Source organism: Scaptodrosophila lebanonensis, unplaced genomic scaffold (assembly GCF_003285725.1).
Source record: "Scaptodrosophila lebanonensis strain 11010-0011.00,11010-0021.00 unplaced genomic scaffold, SlebRS2 tig00000053-arrow-pilon, whole genome shotgun sequence".
Classification (NCBI taxonomy): Eukaryota; Metazoa; Arthropoda; class Insecta; order Diptera; family Drosophilidae; genus Scaptodrosophila; species Scaptodrosophila lebanonensis.
In genome coordinates, this window is record NW_022060548.1 from 2,074,254 (window position 1) to 2,096,882 (window position 22,629).

A 22,629-nucleotide genomic window follows, 5' to 3' on the forward strand; every position below is an offset into this window, starting at 1 on the left:
TAAAAACATGTTTTGCTATCAAAAAGGTCGGCTGTTTTACTTTTATGCAAAGCCACAACTAATTATGGAATTCTCATAAATATTTACCAACTTTTCCGTGTTGCGTCATTTCGTGGCATCTCTAGTGGGAACATATACAGACATGTACTATGTCTGTGTGTTGTCTTTATTATTGAATATCATCAAGCGCCCCAACTTCTAATCTAATAAGCGCACGTGAATGTTTTTTTATATATGCGCTTTTTTTTCTGGAACTCTCTTTTTTACTGACATTTGCATGACCGGAAAGTTTAAATGACATTGACAAGAACTTTTTGTTATTTTTTTTTGTTTTTCTGTGGGGTTGTTGGGGGCAGAGGCGATCTGTTTTATGAACTCCATTGTGGCATGAAAAACTTGTTTGCATTACTTGCTGGTTAGAATGGATGGCGCATTATGAAAACCTCATCATTAAGATAGGGGCTGAGGGGTGAGGGGGTGCGGGCAAGACAACATTTTGCTGCGTTTAGTGGTTTAATTTTTATGTTAGCAAAAATTTTATGACATTTTTGTTGGCGGGACTTTTGCTTCAACGACTTCATGGAACGTTCGTGCTCCCATATGGGACGGATTCATGGCTTGTGTCTTGACGATGGGCTGTTGCGAGTGGGACAGGGAGTGGGAGTGGGAGAGGGTGTGGGGCACACTTTTAATGTGTGCTGCATGGACGGTGTCTGCTCTTTTAAGTGCGCCCAGCGCAATGTGTTTTTTGTGTTGCTTCAAGTCTGGGTTTTATATTACGTTTTATGATCCCATCTTTTGAGTGCTGCTACTGTCGATTTTAAAGCAACTGTTGCTGTTTTATTATATTTTCAGCTCTTTGTTTTAACTTCCCCTGTTCTCTTTTATATTTGAACATTTTTTTATGTTATGTTTAGAGCTATGAAGATTATGTAATTTAACTGTAGATAAGAATCATGTTTAGTTTGGGCGATGGTTTAGGAATATATAAGAATGTGAAACTGCTACATACATAACATACATATCTACAGATGAAGAAATATTTTTTCTTAGTCTGCCTCTGTCTCTAAACCTGTAAGCCTGTTTTCTTTACAGTATAAAGTAGATATCACTTTTTTAATAGAGTTCGCAGCTAAAATTCGTTTTAGTTTCTTCTCACATTTTGCCAATCCATTTGTACAACGACTCTGACTACCTCTACTTACAGCTTCTCCTGCATTTCCGCTGACATGTCCTGCGGCCAACATAATCGTGCAAACACTCGTACTGCCATAATTTCACATGCACAGACAAAAGAGCCCAGCACTTTCGGAGCCAGTCACTGAGTCAGAGAGTCGCAGAGTCTTTTAGTCCAGTCCCAGCCCCGACTGCCTTCATTTTGTCCATATGTTACACACATTATGCTTACTTAACAATTAGAGACGCTCTGCTCTTGTAATTCCAGTAAATTGCTTTGTTCTGTTCCCCTTTATTATTTTTTCTTTTCTTGTTTTTTCTACTTTAGTGCTTTTGTCTTTTGTGGCCGTTACTTGGGGGGACGACAAAATTGTTTTTACCAAGCAAGTGGCTTTAGCATTTTATGTTATTGAGGTCTTTTGAAGGGGCTGCACAGCTTACAACAGACTGTTCACACTATTTCATACATCCAAGTGCACTGCTTAAGAAAATAATAATGCAGTCTAGATATAAAGAGTAACAATTTTTAGAAAAAAGTATTGAATTCAGAAGACCTCTTTTTTTATATTTATTTTTAATATTTTACAACAATTTTCAATGAAAAAAATAATCTATTGGCCATTATATTTAGATACTTGTAGATATAAAGCAGCAGATGCCAAATGGGAGTCCTCCGAGGCAGAATACAATATTTCTTCTTTTATTTCTCATAGCCTAACCATGATCATGGGACGCCTATTATTCTATTTTGGATTTGGTATCTTTTGACAAGCATTTGACAAATTTGGCATCCAGGTGTACTTCAAATTCAGATTAATCACAAGTATATAGAGTAGGTGAGTTCTCAATACAGTATTCTATTATTGATTCATAAATATAATTTCAATATAAATATATCTAAGTTGCAACATGTCACTTATTGCACTTATTGCCATATTGATGCATCTACTGCTCTTTAAAGAACATCTTACTATGGACAACAAATAATTAAAGTTATTAAGGATAGAAGTTAACATAAGGTCGAATTCGAATGAGTGTTCATATACTTTATGGGGTCGAATATGTTATATATCTTTTTTTAAAAAACATAATATGGTATACTCTTTCTACACGTCAGGTATAGGGTATGAAAATAAAGTTGTATTTCGTGAAGTTTGAAGTTTTCTTAAAGCTGCTTTTACTACGAATTGTCATCATTTCGTTTATAATGTTTGTCCACTGAAGATATGCATTTACATTTACTATTCTTCAATTGAATTATACAGAATATCTTATGACATAAGCAAATGCTATTCACGAGAAGTGGCTTGTGTTTTCTTTAGTTCCAAACATAGCATTAAAAGGTCTACTTGTGATTGCAGGTGGACTGTCGAAGACCACAGAATGCGTTGCTATCGTTATCGTTCACTGAACAGCTGCCCAATCACTCATGGGCTAACTGATCGATACATCTCTAGACATACGAGTGCTTTTCTTTAATTGAATTATACAGAATATCATATCACATAAGCAAATGCTATTCACGAGAAGCGGCTTGTGTTTTCTTTAGTTCCAAACATAGCGTTAAAAGGTCTACTTGTGATTGCAGGTGGACTGTCGAAGACCACAGAATGCGTTGCTATCGTTATCGTTCACTGAACAGCTGACCAATCACTCATGGGCTAACTGATCGATACATGTCTGGACATACAAGTGCTTTGATGTGTGCTCATGTGTGTGTGTATGTGTGTGTGTCTTTGTTATTGTTATTGTAATTCATGCACAGTCAGGTCGCTATAGAGATACAGATAGAATGTGGAAACGTGCGCCATGGCTCAGTTGGCGTGTGGTATTTCATACTTATACCTCAGATTCAGATTGCATGCCCATATGCCCATTTTTCCCGTCGCCGTTGTCGTTACACTCGTATGTATGTCGTGTCCCCAGTCCCCAGTCCCATGTTTCGTGCTGCGCTGAGCTGCGATTGATATTAATGATTACTGCAATGGCATTAAATTATTTTTTCTTCTTTTTTTCCACACATAAATTTCTTTATGCATGATAACTCAGCGGGAAAAAATGCTCATGTTTCTGTGTGTGTGTGTGTGTGTGTGTGTGTGTGTGTATGTCATAGGTATAGGAAAACGATGGCTGATTATATGGCATGAGTGGAGGCGTTGCTTTCTACCCCGGACCCTGACCCGGACCCAGACTGTTGCCGTTCCCATTTCTCTCTCTCTTTCTCTCTAGAACCTTTGTGCAATGAAATCAAAGACCCTTTTACCCATTTACTGATAACGGGCGCAACAACAGCTATAACGAACGAGCGAACGAACGAAGCATTTGTTTAATGGATTAAAAATAATATAGAATAAAGACGAAGATAAAAATCATCATAGCACGGTTTGTGGCAAATGGAGAAATTGGGCGAATGTGCCTAGCTGCGCGTCATAAATTAATTTTTATAAAATTCTGCAGAGCCGATGTTGATGACCTGAATCTTATAAATAATGTGAGCAGGGCCGGCTTTGTGATGAACCGACAGGCAGACAAACAGACAGGCAGACGGACAGACAGACAGCCAGCTGAACAGGGTGGGTAGCTTTTCCTTCATACTAAGGTATGGGGGGAGCCGAAAGTTGAAAGCATTTCCTTTTGTGGGGGGTTGGAAAGGCTTCATGTTCATAATCATAAGAGCAGTGGGTTGGGTGAGAGCTTTTTCTAAAAAATTAGTTGCAAAAATAATGATTAGGCACTTTTCCCTTTTGTTGGAATAATTTGACAGGCCTTGTCTAGGGGTAGTTGGCTAATTAGCCATTCATTGTGGTCAAGGGTAGCTGAAAAGGTACCAGATCACTCAAGGCATATGACTGGACATGAAATTAGTGGCGGGAGAAAGGAGAGCTGACGCTGAAATGTTGTTAAGCAACTTTATGTGCAAGTAAAAGTATATTCTCGAAATTATATAGAAAGACCCTGGGAGCAGAATGAAATGGTCTGCAGTAGAGAATCGATTCAGAAATGATTTAGTCAACATTTAACTTGTTTCCTTAAAATCAATTTGTTTTTAGGGAATCAATTGGTCGTAGAGAGTCAAATGCATACTTGAAAAATACACCATTATTGAAAACTGGTGCTGAAAATGTATGAAAAATACTTCTTTTTAAATTAATGATTAATCGATTTTATTTTAGAGAAAACCGCGATAAAATCGACAAAGAACGATGTAGTCTACATCGAGGTTATTCCAACTTCTGTTCTTTCGGATGGAAACTAATTGGAACTCATTTGTGATAGCAGAGTGGCAGGGAAACAAATTTAAGGAACGAAATATCTTTCATTTCATTTATTCACAAAAATTGGCTCATAAATTGGTGTGTACCTATAATTAGTTAATAATAAAGAGTACGGGTTATAAAACCTTATCAACTTAATTATATATAAAGGGAGTTTTTACAGTTTATGAGTAAGCGGTCAGTTTCTAAAAAGCAGGGGAAAAATTTAATCAAAAACCCATGAATAGTTTATAGAATGATATCTCTTAGAAAAATATCTCAAATTTGTACTTGCAAATAGGGAATCGCTTATATGCTATACAAGTAATATTTCATTCTTTCTTACACCAAGATCATCTGACTACAATTCGTATTGATATATATTAGTCTCCATATTATTCTTACAAAAATTTAATAGAAAAGTGATTAGTGTCTTATTGAGCAAATTTTCTTTTTCTTTCAATTGTGAACTGTCGTCTTCTGTTATAGGTTTCGGCGATAAACAAAAACTCCTTGACTGGATAGTAATTCAGCAAAATTCCTATAACATTCGTGTTTAAAGCTGTTGTTAACAGTCCTATTTTGTAATTACTTGTTGCTCATCAGGACTTAAATTTAAAATGTACGCCAACTTGAATATTTCTCTCAGTTGCCTTTGGTGTATCTGTCGGGCGTCAGAGTGCCAAGCCGTTGGAAAAAGTTAGTCCTGTTCTAAAAGCAGAGCAATAATGCTTAAAACTAATCGCGGTGCAAAGGAGTCATCGGATAAGTCGACGCGACGAACGTCGTTTACTCCGCCTCTAGATGATGGAGTGTTGAGCGGATCGCTGGAGAAATCCCGAACGCGTCCTGCCGAGTTTTGTTGCAGAAACCGATGGATAAAAGTCAGTAAATTCGGGTGGTACCGCGTCCTGGTGCGCAGCAACAGTTACCAAACCTCACAAATGCTGCAGGAGCTGCGTCGGGCGGTAGCCCCGCTATCCTTTATGCCCTACTATCTGCACCGAGGCGGTGAAAGAGATGCGCCCGAGGACAGACACGCCAACTTCACCTTCTATGTGAATAGCTATACCGTGGCCTGTGAGTTATTGAATTGCTCGGGGCGTTGGCTGTTACCCAATGGCAAGGAGTTGTTTCTGCGTGTGAATTCAAGGGCACCTCTGGTGCGCCTCAATGCCGACTACAGGGCGCGCATGCGCATAGCCATAAAGAGGCGCTTCGATCCGACGAATGGGGTTTTAAATATGTGTGGCTTCCATACGGACTCCCAATGGGTTCACGAATTCTGCTCTCTTTCGCAATACAAGATTTTGAAGGCGGCCATCGGCATAATGGGCGAGCTGAGGCCTGAAGTCTCTGGCTTGCTTCTGGATAGCAACTATTTGAAAAGCTTACATCCTTTTCGAGGTGTGGAGCGAGAATTGCCACGTCTTAGTTCCATCTCCCTAAAGGACAACGAATTGTCAGAATTGCATTTCTTGTTGGTCTTTAAGAAATTGAACCTGACACACATTAAGTTGCAACGCAATCCCTGGACTGTGACAGATCGGCAGGAGTTTAAGCGTCGGCTCTTAGAAGTGCTGCCGCAACTAACCCATCTGAATGATCGACCCATACGGCAGACATTCAGGCTGGGAGTGGATAGGTGTAGATTGCTGAAATCAAAAGAATTCTATATGGTGAACATGTCTGCGTTCGAGGATATGCGCACATATATCTATACATATCTCACCGCCTTCGATTCAGCCTCCAGACGCAGTCAACTGGCTCCATTCTATCATGAACACGCTATGGTTTCGGTTACGGTGTCTGACAAGTAAGTATTGAGAAAATAAGGATAGAAGATGAATTAAGGTTTAAGAACACTCAAAAATGCGACAAGAAACTACTATCAGACAATTTATTATTCATTTCATTAAATACTTCGCAACTAACGATTACAGTTTTCGATAAAACCGATTCATGAATTGCGACGCTGGGAGAAGACTTATGACTTTTCTTGCTTATATTTTATTGCTATTCCACACAGCATGATGCCCTACAAGGCCTACGATCACAATATACTCAACGAATGCCCACATCGTCGGATGCTATGTAAACGTTATGCCATCCTTGATATGTTTGCAGACTGGCCGCGAACTGAACATTTGCGTGATGAGAACTTTACTTTTGATCTGACTGTACAGTCGGAAAAGATGTTGTGCTTCAGCATTACTGGATATTTTAATGATCATGGCATGGAACTGGAACGCCGTATGGCTCCGCCATTCATGTTCCATTTCATGCGTTGCTTTGTCATCACGCCAAATAGAAACGGACGGTTTTGCATTAGAAATGAGATTATACATCTGAACAGACTTGGTACATCCCAGCAATGTATAGGCAACAAAGATATAAATGGTAGCTTTTTATAGAAACAAGTATTCGCAACGCAAATTGTGATTAATAACTCTGTGAAGAATAAAATACACTTACGATTATGTAGCTCAACATTTCTATTGTATTTTAAATAGTGAGAACTTGGCTTGGAATAATGCCAAGCAATCATTGGGAAGTTCGTCAAACTGAACTTTATTATATTTATAGGCAGACTAAATTTTCTCATACGCATCAATATCTAAGTATCTAATGCTAATGGTAACTAAATGCATCAGATCACATTAATTCAAGGGGGTTTTCTTTTTAAAAAGGTTCATTGGTTCTCCTCCAAAAATTAAGAAAACATTTATTTTTTACATGATTTCTAATTACTTCTACTATATAGAATAGTCAATTGGCTTTCACAAAAAAAGAGTACTCTTAGTTTTTACCAAAAATCTTTTTTTTAACCCTGGTATTGGCCAAAACAAAAATATTTAACGATTGAAAGAAATACCAAATTTAACAAATAAAACAAAATTTAAGATTTAAAAACAAGGGAGAACGCTACAGTCGAGCAAGCCCGACAGTGTAATACCCTGTACCCATGTAAACTTCCGTCACTGAGTTATATGCGCCCATAGCAGCAGCAAAAAGAGGAAGAAGAAGAGCGAACTTGTTGCTGCAGTTTGGGGAGGTTGTACTGGCGAGAATTTGTTTTGCTAATAACTTTTCTTAGAATTGACCGAATTGAATAAAATTTTATACAACAGTAGACAATTATATATTAATTATGTGTGCAAGTTTGGTTTAGGTAGCATTTGAAATGTGGACGGTATTGACGAAATTCTGTAGCGGGGGAAGGGGGGAAAAATTCCAAAAAATAAAATAAACTCGTCCTTACTCGGACCTAGGAGAATCTGGATGCCAACTTTGGTTATTCTAGCTTTTATAGTTTCTGAGATCCTCGCGTTCATCCAGACGGACAGACGGACAGACGGACGGACAGACGGACGGACATGTCTAGATCGATTTCTCTCGTCATGCTGATCAAGAATATATATACTTTATGGGGTCGGAGATGCTTCCTTCTGTATGTTACATACTTTGCACAAACCTAATATACCCTTTTTACCCTACGGGTACAGGGTATAAAAACGGTTATTATCAGTAATGTTAGCAGCTTATTCTTATATCTGTTACTGACGTTTTCTGAGCGTTCTTGTTTATGAGAATTTACTGCGATTGCATTTTATAAACGTTATGCTTAAAGAGCTGCGACTACTACTATGTTCTCAGATTCTTTACCATCTAGTCCAAAGTTGGGGCGATATCAGCCGTTTATTTTTGGTTTTTATAGAGAGTTGTTAAAATGTATACGAGTAACTAAGATTAGAGCTGGAAACGTTCGATTTTAATAAATATGTTGCATGTGGCGTCTGCCTCCGGTCCCCTTTTCCAATAAAGGCCGGCAATGTGTCCGCGGGGAAATTGAAAATTCCACTGATTATGCTGATTACATTTTATTTTAATTTCTGTGCCTGAGTCGCACACACCCTTGCCTGCCGTAGCATTTAAATTGTCGTTAGGGTGAATTCATCGAGTCGAGACGAACTGAGCGGCCGTGCCACGCTTTATTATCTGCTTGATTTTGTTTGGGTCTGGATATGGGTCTGGGATCGGGTTCGGGTTCGGCTTCGGGGCGAGTTCGGGGCGAGTTCCCCCTGTTTTTTCTGTCTGTTTGCCCAGAAACTGTTAGCTACGACGTCGACTGCATTTCATTGAGCGTAATTCCGTCGCTAATGATTTTTGGCACACGTAGTGGTACTTTTGAAATTAATGTGCTATAAAACAACAACAACACAGCCAGCCAAGCAACCAAGCAACCAACCAACCAAGCAAGCAGGCAGTGGCATTCAGAAAGAAAGCTAAATGGCTCTCTGTGGCATTTGTTGCGATAGGAAATTGCCTTGCCAGGCCAGGCCAGAGCAGACGACGGGCTCTCGTGCTCATTGCCGCCTCCTCAACCGCAGGCCAGAGGGCGCACAGTTGAAAATTTAATGAAACTTTTTCCTTAGCTTTGACTTACAACAGCAACAACAACAACAACAACCTATACGAACGAATCGCTTTTCACAGCTTGATTTCGGCCGGCTTCCGGGCATGAGCCCATTCCCGGACCTTCCATTGTTTGCATTTGTCATGCGGAAGTGCGCCACGTTTTTCTTATTCGCTGATAAGAGAGCGCAACATGCGTTTGCGGTTCGGGGTTTCCATGGTGTGGTGCTGCAGTGGTGCGGTGGTTCGCTGTTTTGGGTTGCTCTGCATAAATTGTCATATTAATTTATATTCGTCGTAACGTTGTGTACTTACTGTTGGCCCATGATGATGGTGTTGCGGTTTATTTCGATCTCCACATCGCTGCCGTTGTCTGTCTTAGTTTAGTTTCGAAATATGTATGTAATTCTAACGCAAACCATCATTACTTATGCATTCAGCTCACAGAATGGGAACGAGTGTGGTTACGCGTTTGGGGCACAAATATTTTCAATTTGGCAGACATTTGCATTCGCAGGCCCAGCACCCAAAATCAATTACCCAGTACACACGAGGGTTAATTAATTAGTACCCGTGTTTGAAATAATAACGTACTTTTCATTACAATTTCATTAATACATATTTATTATAGATTTAACATTTCAAAAATAAAAGATTTGTCAAACGCTTCCAAATACGTTTCTTCATTAGCCAGCCATGCTTTCAAGTTGAAGGGAACAGGAAAAGGTTTTGGATGGCAGGTCGCGTAAATTAATTGTAGCGCCTCGATGTGACGCTTTGTTCTTGTGATGGAATCTGGAATCTTTGCAGAAAGTCTAATTCCAAGTATAATTCCTGTGGAAAACAGTGGCTTTACTCTTTCTGGCTGCTGAAAAAGAATTTACCAGAAAAAATGCATTGTTTTGGATATCTTTTAGTCTTTGGCATATAATAATATATTCAGGTTTTATCAACGCTGTCAACTTAAATCGCTTAAATCGGTTCAACCACACCACACTGACAATGACGGTTGTTTAAGCGACACTTACGGCCTCCGTGATCAGCTTGAATCATGTCATGGACCTTTTCACGGATGTCCTCAGTAGTCCACACATGTGATTGGCGTCCTGACCACTCTTTAATGAATACAGTTGTACGATTAATAATTATCTCACCGTTGTCTTATATGGTGAAGGGTCTCTATAGACAGTTTTCAATTTTACTTCACGCAATTAAAACAATTCTCGGCAAAGTCTCCTGTCGTCAAAGACAGCTATTTGTTGGTCGACCCCCGTACATATGTACTATATACTTATAATAAATATGTATGTATTTGAATGTCACAAAATAGAGAGCAAATAGGGTCAATGGTTCGATCGCTTTTGGCGTTAGAAATAGCAATTGCAATACTTAGAGCAAAGAAGAGCATTGAACAATGACACAATTCGCAAAATAAATTAAATGTAGCTTTTATTTATTCAATTGTATTTATTTAGAACAAGTCCACAAACATAGCATATTAATTTTAAAGGAATATCATAAAAAATATATAATTCTAGATGCACATTCAAACTTCCATTCAACTACAAAAAGAAACCCATCATCGCGATGAATCGGGCAGGAGCTCTGGTATTGCCAATTCATTTCTTTGGAAATTGAAATTTTAAAAAAATATATTTTCCATGCAAATATCTTGTTCTTTAAAATTGTTTCTTCAAAACGCATAGGAAAATAAGTTCCTCGGGCCATCTAGTTTGAAAATACAAATTCAAATTTGGATATGTAATTATTAACAATTTACAAAATTTGTATTACTGTTTTGCACTTAAATTTGAACCTCACTAATTTAAATGGAGGAGGTGGCTTAGTAAATGTTTCTTATACTTTATATGTGTAAAGGTATTTGGGAATGACAGTTTCAGCGCGCGAAAGGGGAATTTACTCTCAAATATCTTCTATTTTCGAAGAGAGTAAGTCACGCTCAAGGTGTGTGTATAAGTGTATTTATTTTACATACAGAAGGCATGCAGTATTAATTGAATTGAACTTGACGCCGGGTGTTGTTGCAGTTGCCGAAAATTATTAAAAATAGTTTAATGTATACCTGCATTTGTAAATGTACAAACATACACACACGCATATCTAAAGGTTGTTGCAATGTAAAATGTGCATAATATTTGCTTAATAATGTGAAATTTCTGCGTGTTACAAAAGTAAATATCTACATACATACATAAGTACATACATACATACATGTGTGTATGGATGTATGCCACAATTGGTTTTTTTTTTTGTTTTTTTTTTAAGTGATTGTGAATGTGTTCTATTTGGTGTCTAGTGGTAAAAATTGCGAAAATAAAGAGGATCAAAACTGATGTAAGTACATAGATAATTACATATGCATGTATATTTTGAACACCATTAAATTTCTTTTTACGCATTAATTGCTGCTTCACTGCGTCGATATAACTGTTCATCTCTCTCTTTTTCTCTTTCTGCAAAATTGTCACAGTTGTGCTTGATGAGCAAATTATTCTTATTGTGAAAAAGAAAGAGACACAAAATATAATATGAGGAACACGAAATTTGCTTTGCTTGCTTTACTATGCCGCGTGTTTTGTAGAGATCCGTTTTGTTTGTATAAGAGTTTTCCAACATGCATAAATGTTGTATAAGTGAAGTGAGTTGTATGTATAAGGGTTTATTATTATTAGTCAGTTTTTGCAGATTGATAGAATTTGTGAATTTAAAGGAAAAACTTTGTGAAAATGTGGTTGGCAAAGAAAAAACATGTGTCTTATAAATACTTTAAATTATTAAAAATACATATGTTAAATTTACGCTTTTCTTTAGCTTGGCCCGGCTTTCTATGATCATGAAATGAACTTTTAAAACCAGGATTGTGTGTCACTCCATAGGGAAATGTACCCTTTTCGAAGTGCTTAATTTCTTTTAAATTATAGTTTCCAACCAAAATTACATTTATATTTCTAATCTAGAGAAATACATTTTTAGTTTTCTATTTCCTTAAGAGATGAAGATTACGTTTGCTTTACTTAAAATGATATCAAAAGTATTCACAGTTATCAGTCGAAAGCAATCAGATTGTTTTTCAATTTAAAACGTAACCACATAATTAAAACGTGACAGTATCATTGATTCGCATCCGAGTCGACGAAATGGTTTTTTATTTTTATAAATATACATAAGCTTGGCATGGATAGCGCTTCTCATAGATTGGCATTAAGGTATCATAAAAACACTTGGGGCTTTCTAAATTACTCTGATTCTTTTATGTCAGAAATTAATTTAAATGTTTGAATTGATTACCCCATTTATCGTAATTTATTGTAGCGCTACATAAATTTGTTTATTATGCGAAAATTTATGGGTAAACCGCGCTGATAACGACCCGCATTTAAGATTGAAAATACAAAAAAAAAAAAATCAATGGCACCATCATTAAATTTATGCCCAATGCAATGATCTGCCGCCCATTTCCCAAAGCACCACCACCAACATCATCAACCTATTCCTAACCATTCCCACGAGTGCCATAAAACACAACACAATATATTTTTTTGTATTTCTTGTTATTGCTGTTGTTGTTTCTGTTGTTCTAATGTGGCAACACAGAACACGCCGTCAATTAGTTACTTTAATTTCATGATAAAAACACCCAATGGCTCCGCATGTCGACATTGTAGGTATGCATGTTGCCCTGTACTCTATACTTATTAACGGACTGCGCAGTGCAAACAATTAAATTTTATACCACTGCCAGCAACAATAGCAACAACAACAACAACAATAGTGAGGCGAAAGAGCACCAAAATTACGAGCAACATGAAATTTTCTACATACACTTGAACTAAACTAAAAATTATCACAACTCATTTATCAGCAACAATTAATGGGTGTTATTTTTTTTATTGCCTATGCCAGCGCCAGTGCCATAGTCAACAGTAACACCAACAACGACCAACAACAAAAACAATAGTAAACACAACAACAACCACACGAACAACCCACCTAAAATGACATGTCATTAAGAGAGTCGTCGACGTCGTCATCATCATTGAGTACGAAGTGCACCCCGAAAACAATTCGGGAGATATGGACAGACTATCTATATGGTATATACATATACATATGTACATGCGTACATATATACATAGCTATTGGGCGCACATATGGCCTCAGGGCGTGCATAATTAAATCAATGGATGCATGGGCATAAATAAATTGGCAATACCCCCGGGTATTGCGCCCCCAATATATTTAGTCTTCAGCTAATAATGACTTCGATAGAATTTTGGTGAGCGCGAAATTCAATCACTGACATTTTCACGATTTGGTGATTTTATGAAAATTAAAACGTATCCAATTCTACAGTGAAATATAACGGGTGTGCCAGATTTTTGTGAATAATTTTCATAACAATTTTGCATTTAATGGAAATGATATAAAATTCACTCTTTGATTAAAAGAATATGTATATATGATTAAATTATTGTATGAATATGGGGAAATCACAACTTGTATGCACTTTTATAATTAATTTTCCTTCCACTGCACTAAGGGCACAATTGAAAATAACCGGAACGGAAATAACATTTGGAATTTCGATTCCGACATATGCAACCAAAATTGAAAACAAACAGAATTGCACATCATTCAAAAACTAGATGTGTAGAAGAAGACATTCTACATATCAATATTTTATAATTTATTTTAATAACACAATGTTTTTTTGTGCCAATCATATATTCAGGTATTGATTACCTCGCATACTATAACGAATTTAAAAATGTTTGTCCTTAACACTGGGATACTTTAAGTTTGATATTAATCGCATCACTTGGAAAGGAAAACTTTAAATTCCGATTTTTAACCAGCAATGTTAAAATACTGTTCTTGAAAAAATGCTTCATGAATTCGATTTAAAGTTGAAGCTATTTATATATACAAGTATACGTAGTGGAAATTAAATGTAAAGGTGCGTACAAGCAGATTTCTCTTAAAATATATAATGTTGACCGAACAAGTTATAGAAAATTGTGGTTTGCAAAGGTCTAGAAGAAGGCTTACTAACAATCGGATATGAATAGTGAAATTATAGTTGAACAGCAACTGTCATAGCTCTTGCTGTTTATTTGACTACTTTCTAAAAGTAAAAAAAGTAGTTGTTTATAATTTTTGAGAACACTACTTACCTACACATTTAATAAATATATTTTCTCAAATTAGCGTTCCAGAGAAGCTAATAAAATTCTATGAATCTTCATATGGTTTAAATTTTCGATATGTATATGGTGCCGAAACAAAATATTATTTTGACTTTATTTAATTTAAAAGAAACAACCTATTGAAATCAAAAGTAATGAAATGATTTATACACTCTTCAAGGAGCTACCGATAAGAAAAATTAAATACATTTTAATTAAAATTTATTAATTAACTATACAGAGGGATTTGTTCAGGTACAGAGTATGTATATGCGTGAGATTACATTTCAAGAAAGTGAATATCGACTGCGTGGTGATCGACATCGACGTTCGGATGGAGCTGCAAGAATTTCACATATGCCAGAAACGTTGTCCAGCACATGCTGAAGAATGAGGTAAAGACCACCTGATTACGGGCCGGGACGAAGGCAAAGTTCACCGTTTGCACGCAGGGCCAATAAATAACGCCAACTTTATAGGCATCGAAGAATTTATTGCTAACCTGTGGGGAGACAAAAAGAAACGTTGAATGAAATACAAAAAGCACAGAAAGGAAAAAAAAACAGCCGAGAACTGTGAAAATTACTTGGTGCAAGAAGTGGGCGTGGCTCAAGTCTCCAGTGCATGAGTGTGTGTGTTTGTGTGTGTGCATGCGACATGATTTAAATGCCAGGCGTCGCTCGACTGGGCCAGGAAAATGCCAGCGCGGAAAATTGTAATTAAGTGAGACTGAGCTGACTGCGAGCCTTTAAAATTTTATTTATTGCGAGCGCCGTCGCGTCGTTGCCGATGCCGATGCCGCTGCCATTGCCATCGAGTGTGTGAAAATTGTTATGCTCACCATTTTGCAGCTGCCACGCCTTGCAACATTTGTAAATGTTGTTAATTAAAAGGCGAGCACGCTCAACACCATTGTGGGCATGGAAAATTTTCACATTTCGGCCATGTTGCCGCAATACTTAAATAATACCCGTACTCTCCTCTACTACTTGTACATATGGCACACACTCGTAGTCGTGCATAGTCATGTGTGATATGGAGCGGCATGGCCTCTGGATACTTTAAAATCAACAGCAAAGTTGGGGGTTAGACTTTGTTTTTATTGCTAATTAAGTTTTAATTGGCTTTTACACACACATGTGCATGCGTTATGAGTGTTATTTTTCTGTTTTTTAAATCTAGGGCTGAAGCTATGGCTATTAAACAATAAATGTTGTTGTCATGAATGGAAAATAAATGTACGGGTTTTTTTTATGTCATTACTTTTATGGCAGTCAACCATCAGTATATAATAACAACCTATGACTTTAAACCGTTTGAGTGATAAGCAACACGATATTGAAGTCAATTTTGAGTTAATTTATAGATATAAATATACTGAATATGTAATATGTATATGAAAAAAGCCAACAGGCACCTTTTATTTTATTGTAAATTTAGATAATTAAATCCTTAACAATGTAAAGCAAATTTAAACAAGAGTTTAATTGGCATTAACTGAAATATATATGTATATGTTACATGAACACATATGTTTCGATAAATTATCCAATTAAGAACTACAAGTATTGCAATGCGCTGTAGCGCAGTGTTGATCAATCCCGCCTTTTCAGAACAAATTCTGACTTAACAGCAGAGCCTTAACAGGCGTGAAAGAGTTTAACAGACAATTATTATTAACATTTATGTAACGATTAACATTCCCAGGGACATTTTAAATGTCATACTGATTTATTTTAACAATGTTAGGCTTTTGAGCGGCGTGAAAGTTTCATTTGACATAAGTATTACGTATGTGTTATATTAATTAAATGATTTGTGTTTGTAGTGAGGGAATGTTAATTACTAGCGTGCTATTTGAATTGAATAAATTCTAGCGCGATCAATTCTATTTGCAGTCTGTCAAAATGTTCTCTCTTTATTAGTTTGTAAATTTAAATCCCTTTCAAAAGAAGCCCACATTCTTAAAGCTTCACAACTTCTGCCAACTTCTGTTGCGACAATTTATTTCTATCGAACTAAATATTCCATTAAGGCATTCCATTTTCCCACATAACTCTCTAAGGCATGCCTGTTATCTAAAATTCTTGCCAATTAAGTGCAGCCATAGATCTTAGAGTGCATTCAGGCCAACGTGAAATACGCACCGTTCTAGCATAAATCGATGGTGAAGCATTTACATACATACATATGTATACAAAGATGAATGGTTTCTAATAATATAGAAGTGAGACGACGCGTCGTCTCAGACGCGCATTTCTCAGACTATGGCCGCATAGGTAACAAATCAACGTTGACAACTTTTAGAGTGCACACACACACACACACACACGCACACACACACACACACACACACATACATACACATGCACACTGGTGATATTTATGCATGCATTACGTTAACTTACATTACAGCCACAAAGATGCAGATACAGATACTGCTCTTGATACACGAGATGCACGAGCATAAATAAGTATAAAGAGGGGCAGATGTGATGGTGACTGGTGACTGGCGACTGTCGTGAGAAAATGTGTTTCCGAAAACCCACACAGAAGACAACGACGACGACGACGACAACGATATGTGAAATATGAAACCAAAATAACTTGAAAACCACATGCAATGCGATAACAAATTGAGAACTGACCAAGAAACACCATTTTTTCAGATGCGCTAAAAAGCGACAGCAACAAAAATAATAATAATAAATAAGAAGAACAAAAAGGCAACCAACCACAAAGATGAAAGATGAAAGGAGATTTAGACGGCAACGAATAAAATCAAAGAAAAAAACGGCAAAGTCGGAGACGGACACAGAAATGAATCAACTTGAATGACTTAATGTGCGCGGCAATTGGGGCAACTGCAACAAAAGCAACAGCAACAACAACAATTACAGCAACAGCAGCAACAAATGGCGACGACAACGACATAATCGGCAAGCAGTCGACATCGTCAATGGACTTTGGAGTCTGCGTCTCAGTCTACGGGTTTATGTGTCTCTTAACTTTTTTTTGTTGTTGCTTTTTTTTGTTTTGTCGCCTTACCTCCTTCTTGGCCATCTCATATGTGTTGCCCTCCATCAGCGTCATAAAGAAGAGAAAGGAACTTATGGCCATTGGGTCGTATGCGGTCTGCTCGGTAATAGCTTTGCAAAGCGATGACTTAATATCGGTGCGTGGCCACATAATGCCGGCCAGTCTTATCCAAACATAAATCGTGGGGCCCATAAAGAAAAAGCCAAATAAACTGAATCTGTAAGAAGTGCCAATTACACATTGCAGTGAAAATTAACAACTACTTAGCCAATGTCAAGACACAGTGGTAACTGCTTAAGATAAACAGCAATGAGTTCCCATCAATTATTGGTGTACTACTGTTATTTAAATATGTATAAAAAGGGTTTATTTTTTTCAAATTCTTCGCAAATTTATACGCTGATTTCTAAATGAAACCAAAATTATTGCCATTACTTTAATTACACCTAATTCTGTTTTTACACGATAGATTGGTTCCATAAACAAACATAAAAATCGTGTAAGAAAAGGCCGTGTAAAAACAGAATTAGGTGTATTAATCACACCTGTGTTCTCTAAAGCTATTTTAGATGTAAAGATAGACTCACTAATACCTGACTCATAGCTCTAACTTAATTAAAGACAATTGCACTCAGCTGTCAAAACATATCCATACTGTAAAATGTTTTAAATTTTGGATTTATACGAATAAGATTCTTGAAATTTCACGCTAGCTTTGTTCTTGATTTCTGGAACGGATTTCTCTACACACTATTAGATTCTCATTTGTTTTGTATTATATTCATGATTTTAAAAGGATTTGCAAATTTATTTCAAGTTTCTTTAATCTCTTCGTCGTATCGCTTAGCTATCACCCACTTAATGGGTATGTATTTTGTTCAACGGCCCTAATGTTTAGGAAGTATTACAAAAAATTTTCTACAGCAATGTTTAATCTTAAAAAAACAACAAATATTGTAACTGATGCAATATTTCATGCTGTTGATCTTATGATTACTCTTCTGTAAAAGTATATAGATACTTTTCATATATATTTATCGCTCTACTCACTTGACGCACTTCATCCAGTCGTATGTTTGGAATGTACGTTTCTCGATCAGCGTCTGCTCGATGAGGGAACCGCAGGGCCAGAGGGTGCCATATGATATCATGCCTCGAATGATTTTATATTTGTTTGTAAAGTTTACAAAATTGCGCCACATTTTCGCAGTTGAGATTTGTTGATTTTGTTTTATTGTTAACAATATATCTTGAGGTTATCGTTTATGGTTGATACGGCTTTGGAGCAGAAAGAGAAATTGTTTCAAGTCAAAAAGTTGTTTAGTTAGCTTATTTGGATTGCTTTAGTCATCTATATAACTACACGATGATGCTGTGAGTCATGTGCGTAGCATTGTGATAAGTATATACTTAAAAATAGGTAGTTGCGTGTCTTTAGCAAATTTCACAATTTTCAGATATTTGCATAAGGCTGGAAAGTGCTAAAAAAAAGTCATGAACATAACTCGTGGGAAGGTGATCATGGCTCTAACGTTTGTTTATTAAGAATATGGAAATTGTTTTGCAATGATTTGACAAGCTTAGAATTTTTTGAAAATATGTCTTCTTTAACAAAAATGTGTAATACGTTTTGTGCAATATTCTGAATATTAAGAAATATGCTTGTTTCCTCGAAGTAATTGATGACATCATTTGTTAGTTTTGTGAAAAATATTTCAATTTGTTGTTGTTTAAATTTGTGGCTGTTCAGCAAGAAAAATAAATTTATGGTTTGGATTAAGTTGGAAAATTTTTAAAAATTTGTAAAGATCATGCTTGAATCTAGAAAGGTATAAACGGAATTAAAAACAATCTATATGCTGGAAGTATTTCAAAATTTTTACAAATATATTACGTGTTTTAAAAATACGTCATTTCTATATTTTTAAATCCAATGCATTTTTCTTAAAGAAACTTTTTTTTTAAAACTATGTACAAAACAGGGAGTAGTGACAGCTAAAGATTGCGTATAAATGGCATATAAATATATATATATGGTATATAAATATTTCGTATTTAACAAAACATGACCTAAAGGCCAGTAAGGCAGAGTTGAATTAATAAAGATCGGTTTTGTATTATCATGATTGTCTTAGCGCTATACAAGCCCACATATGTACATAGTTGGGACCATTTTTTTGTAAGTTTAAGTTTGGGTTTGGGACTTGGAGTTGTTATCTGATTCGCTTTTTATGTAATTGATTTGCTTCTTTAGTCATTCTGCTGCGAGTTTCATTGCTTTCGAATCATTTATCTATGCAATGCAAAGTAGTTGCGCAACATAGTAGAGACTTTGTCCCGCCATTAGCTTATTTAAATTTCAAATTAAACTGCCAACAAGCAACATCAACAAAAAAAAGAAAATAAAAAAGGAAAAATGGAAAGAAATGCAAATGAATGCTGAGGAAACATTTTGTTTTATGCTGATAAGCAAAAGACAACAAAGGCAACAACAATAAAACCTAACAACGCATGTTTGGACAATCGTTCAATTCTATACGGATATACTACGAGTATATACGCATTGGGTGGACAGGCCATATAACACAGAAACACTAAACTTACATACATATGTACATACAAACAGACTGACACGCACCTTGCACTACATGCTGCGGGTTGAGAGGAAACTTGGGATCGTGACCATGGCCGGGCCGGGCCGGGCCGGGACTGGGCTGGGCAGGACAGGGCAGCATGTACATGTTAATTACTTGTGAAAATATGCAACAGACGGTCAGAAACAACAAAAGCGCAAATAGCGTGCCTGCCATTTGCCATGAGCTACAGTTTTTCACACTAACTGAAATTACCAGGCACTGGGAAGGCGTACAAGGACGGACAGAACAGCAGGCAGGAAGGCAGGCGGGCAGCCTATTGTGTACATGTGTGTGTGTGCTAGAGATGGTAGCAATAGGACAATTGAAAGTCACGCGAATTTGTCTAAAGGATATGCAATGAATCGCAACAGAAAGTGTTTGGCAGTTTTCAAACGTTCCTACAAAATCAAGAAACTAATGTTTCAATTTTTGTTCCAAAAGTGTGTAACATTTTTTAATGATTAATTTTTAATGCCCATCTTGTCAAACATCAACTAGAGACAAACAAATCTTCTAAAGTTTCCAAAGAACATCTATTCAAATATTCCAGAATACGCTATTTGGTTTGAGAAAAACATATCGATATAACAATAATATCTATGTGAACATTTTTCTGTTTTTTTTTTTAAAAAGAATAAACATTTTGTTACCTAAATAAAAGTGTAAAAAAAATCGTTGCATTTTAATATGAAGAGCCTCTCTAGCGTGTCTTGTGTCTTTATTATCATTTAAGTAATTCAGGAGTACAATCACGCACCCATCCCTATTGTGAACCTGCTGCTGCCTTTGTGCCTGGCCAAGTATTGGGCTGTGGCTACGCGTGTGTGCGGGCATACTAATTACAACAGCAATGGCAGGAACACCGAACAACCGAAACAACAACAGCTACAACAACAACTGCAATAAGTGGTGGACTACAGTTTTGGGAATGGGGGTGTGGTATACAGCAAGTGGATGTGGATGTGGCTGTGGCTCTATAATCGCCTCAACTGCCGCTGACTTGGCCGCTGCTTGTTCGCCGCTCATTAAGCGGCAGCCAAAAACTTCAAATCACACGTCACCTCCACTTCTGTTCTGTTCCAACTATTTCTTCTGCTTCTGTGTTCTTTCTCTTCCGTTTGGCATGGCCCTTCCCCCGTTGCCCGCCCCCCTCCTGGCTTATTATTACAATGTACAATTCATTTCTGTTGGTTTTTCGGTTTTGGTTTCAGTTCGAGCTGCCGTGTTTCGGTATCTTTTGCTCAAAGCCTAATTACTTTTTATGACAGTCGAGTGAATATGATAAATCTTTTTGCCCTCCTCTGTTCAAATTGCCGTTGCTGCTGGCAGCTACAGAACATTATTTCAACATTTGTTCCGTGTGTTTTCCGAAACGCTCAGAATATACGAGTACTTGCAATTAAATTTATGTGTATTTCAGTAGCGGTAGCGGTACTGGAAGTGGAAGTGGCAGCGCGCTCTACTCTGGCTGACATGCTTCGAATGGCATCTTACGAGCATAATACTTGACATGTGTTGCGTTTCATCCACAATTATTATTTTTTCTTTTTTACGATTAGGACTGTCGCCGCCGTCGCTTTCATAATGAGCCAAAAGTGTCAGCTGTGCAAGTGTCTGAAATATGGCATTTATTTGCAATGGGTATTCAGAGTGCGACAATTTTGAGTTCACACACGATAATGTGCAGCATTACGACACTGTTTCTTGATGCATATGGTGGCCATGAATGGTTGACTCTAAATTGAACTGCTCATACTACTATTATAATTGTATTACTATATGTTTGTTACATACATAGATACATAGATATTTAAAGCAGATGACAAAACGTGACAAAAGATTACAATGTCGTGTTTCTCGTATGTGTATCCCCTATCCTACTAACAATATTTTGGACAGTCTTTCAACCGTTCTAGCTGATGCTGATGATCCTCATCGGCTCCTCTTGTCGGCACTGAGCCCACCATGAGGTGACTCGTGTGGTTTTCAGAATACTTCACGACAAGATCTACCTACTAGCTATATCCTAACTGCTGTTATCTTTCTAGTCTGCAGTCTCCGTTGTTAGCAAGGGTCCTGTTTGTTTTACTGTGGTTTCTCGTTTGCTTCGCTGTCGTTTGTTCCTTAATAATAGGCCCATAAATAAACCAAAAGTAGCTTCAGGTATAAGTCGAAAAGTCAGCACACAAGTCAGCCCTGAGGGCAGTACACCTACTCTTCATGCTATATAGGCCTCTACTGCGCACCAAAAGTTGACATCCACAGGACAATCCAACAACCACGTTAAATGCAGTCCTCATATTAATTCATGATTAATTATTTTGTAATATGCAAAAAAGTTATATTAATTACATATATTAAATTTGTTGTTTTAGCCTTGTAAGCTATTTGTAATTGAACAACTTTAATTGTCACCAAGGTTTTGGAAAACTGGGATGCGCTATTGCTAAGCTAGCCGCAAGTATGAAATCGTGTCCCTTAAAAAATGTAACTGCTCTCTATGAAAAATTATAGCAAAAAAGATTGACCTTTCTTAGTTAGTTTTTATTTTTAAGGATAACGCACTAAACTGCTGCCACAACTTTTTTTAATGCATGTATAAGGAATAATTTTTTTGACTGGCATTACATTCGATTTGAAATTTCCATTCAATGAGTTTTATAAATTCAAACCAAGTAAACATTTTTAATACATTTTCATTTAGTTTCCATTACAAAACATAAAACTAAAGAATTTTAAATACAAGTATTTGCAAAGCATTTTATGCATTTAATAGGCAGCCAGTAATTTATATTTGAAGTCGGCAATTAATTTTTGCTATTTTTGCCGAAAGTTATTTCATTCAAAGTACCAAATTGTTTTGACTATTTGTAGGCCCCTTTTTACAATCCCGCCCCACCT

General features: G+C 36.8%; 2 protein-coding genes across 2 annotated transcripts in view; one reads left to right on the forward strand and one right to left on the reverse strand.

The window, feature by feature from the left end:
• The first annotated feature begins 5,158 nt into the window (after positions 1 to 5,158).
• On the forward strand, positions 5,159 to 9,863 carry LOC115623778 (nuclear RNA export factor 1-like). The gene is made up of 3 exons (XM_030518317.1): positions 5,159 to 6,246; positions 6,460 to 6,683; positions 9,790 to 9,863. The coding sequence occupies exons 1-3, from the start codon at positions 5,159 to 5,161 to the stop codon at positions 9,861 to 9,863; spliced, it is 1,386 nt and encodes a 461-aa protein (XP_030374177.1).
• Positions 9,864 to 14,258: 4,395 nt separating this feature from the next.
• The window catches only part of LOC115624039 (protein Mpv17), a 31,395-nt gene continuing 23,024 nt past the window's right edge, over positions 14,259 to 22,629 (reverse strand). Inside the window, exons 2-4 of the mRNA XM_030518617.1 lie at positions 18,143 to 18,370; positions 17,102 to 17,309; positions 14,259 to 14,555 (exon numbers count right to left, since the gene is read on the reverse strand). Of these exons, the coding sequence (XP_030374477.1) occupies positions 14,334 to 14,555; positions 17,102 to 17,309; positions 18,143 to 18,294 (582 nt within the window). The 5' untranslated portion in view covers positions 18,295 to 18,370 and the 3' untranslated portion in view covers positions 14,259 to 14,333. The remainder of the gene's footprint in view (positions 14,556 to 17,101; positions 17,310 to 18,142; positions 18,371 to 22,629) is intronic.

Coding starts and splice junctions, on each gene's coding strand:
- LOC115623778 (XM_030518317.1), top strand. CDS start 5,159: ATGCTTAAAACTAATCGCGGTGCAAAGGAGTCATCGGATAAGTCGACG. Junction 6,247..6,459: donor TCGGTTACGGTGTCTGACAA/GTAAGTATTGAG, acceptor TATTCCACACAG/CATGATGCCCTACAAGGCCT. Junction 6,684..9,789: donor TGGCATGGAACTGGAACGCC/GTATGGCTCCGC, acceptor TAATATATTCAG/GTTTTATCAACGCTGTCAAC.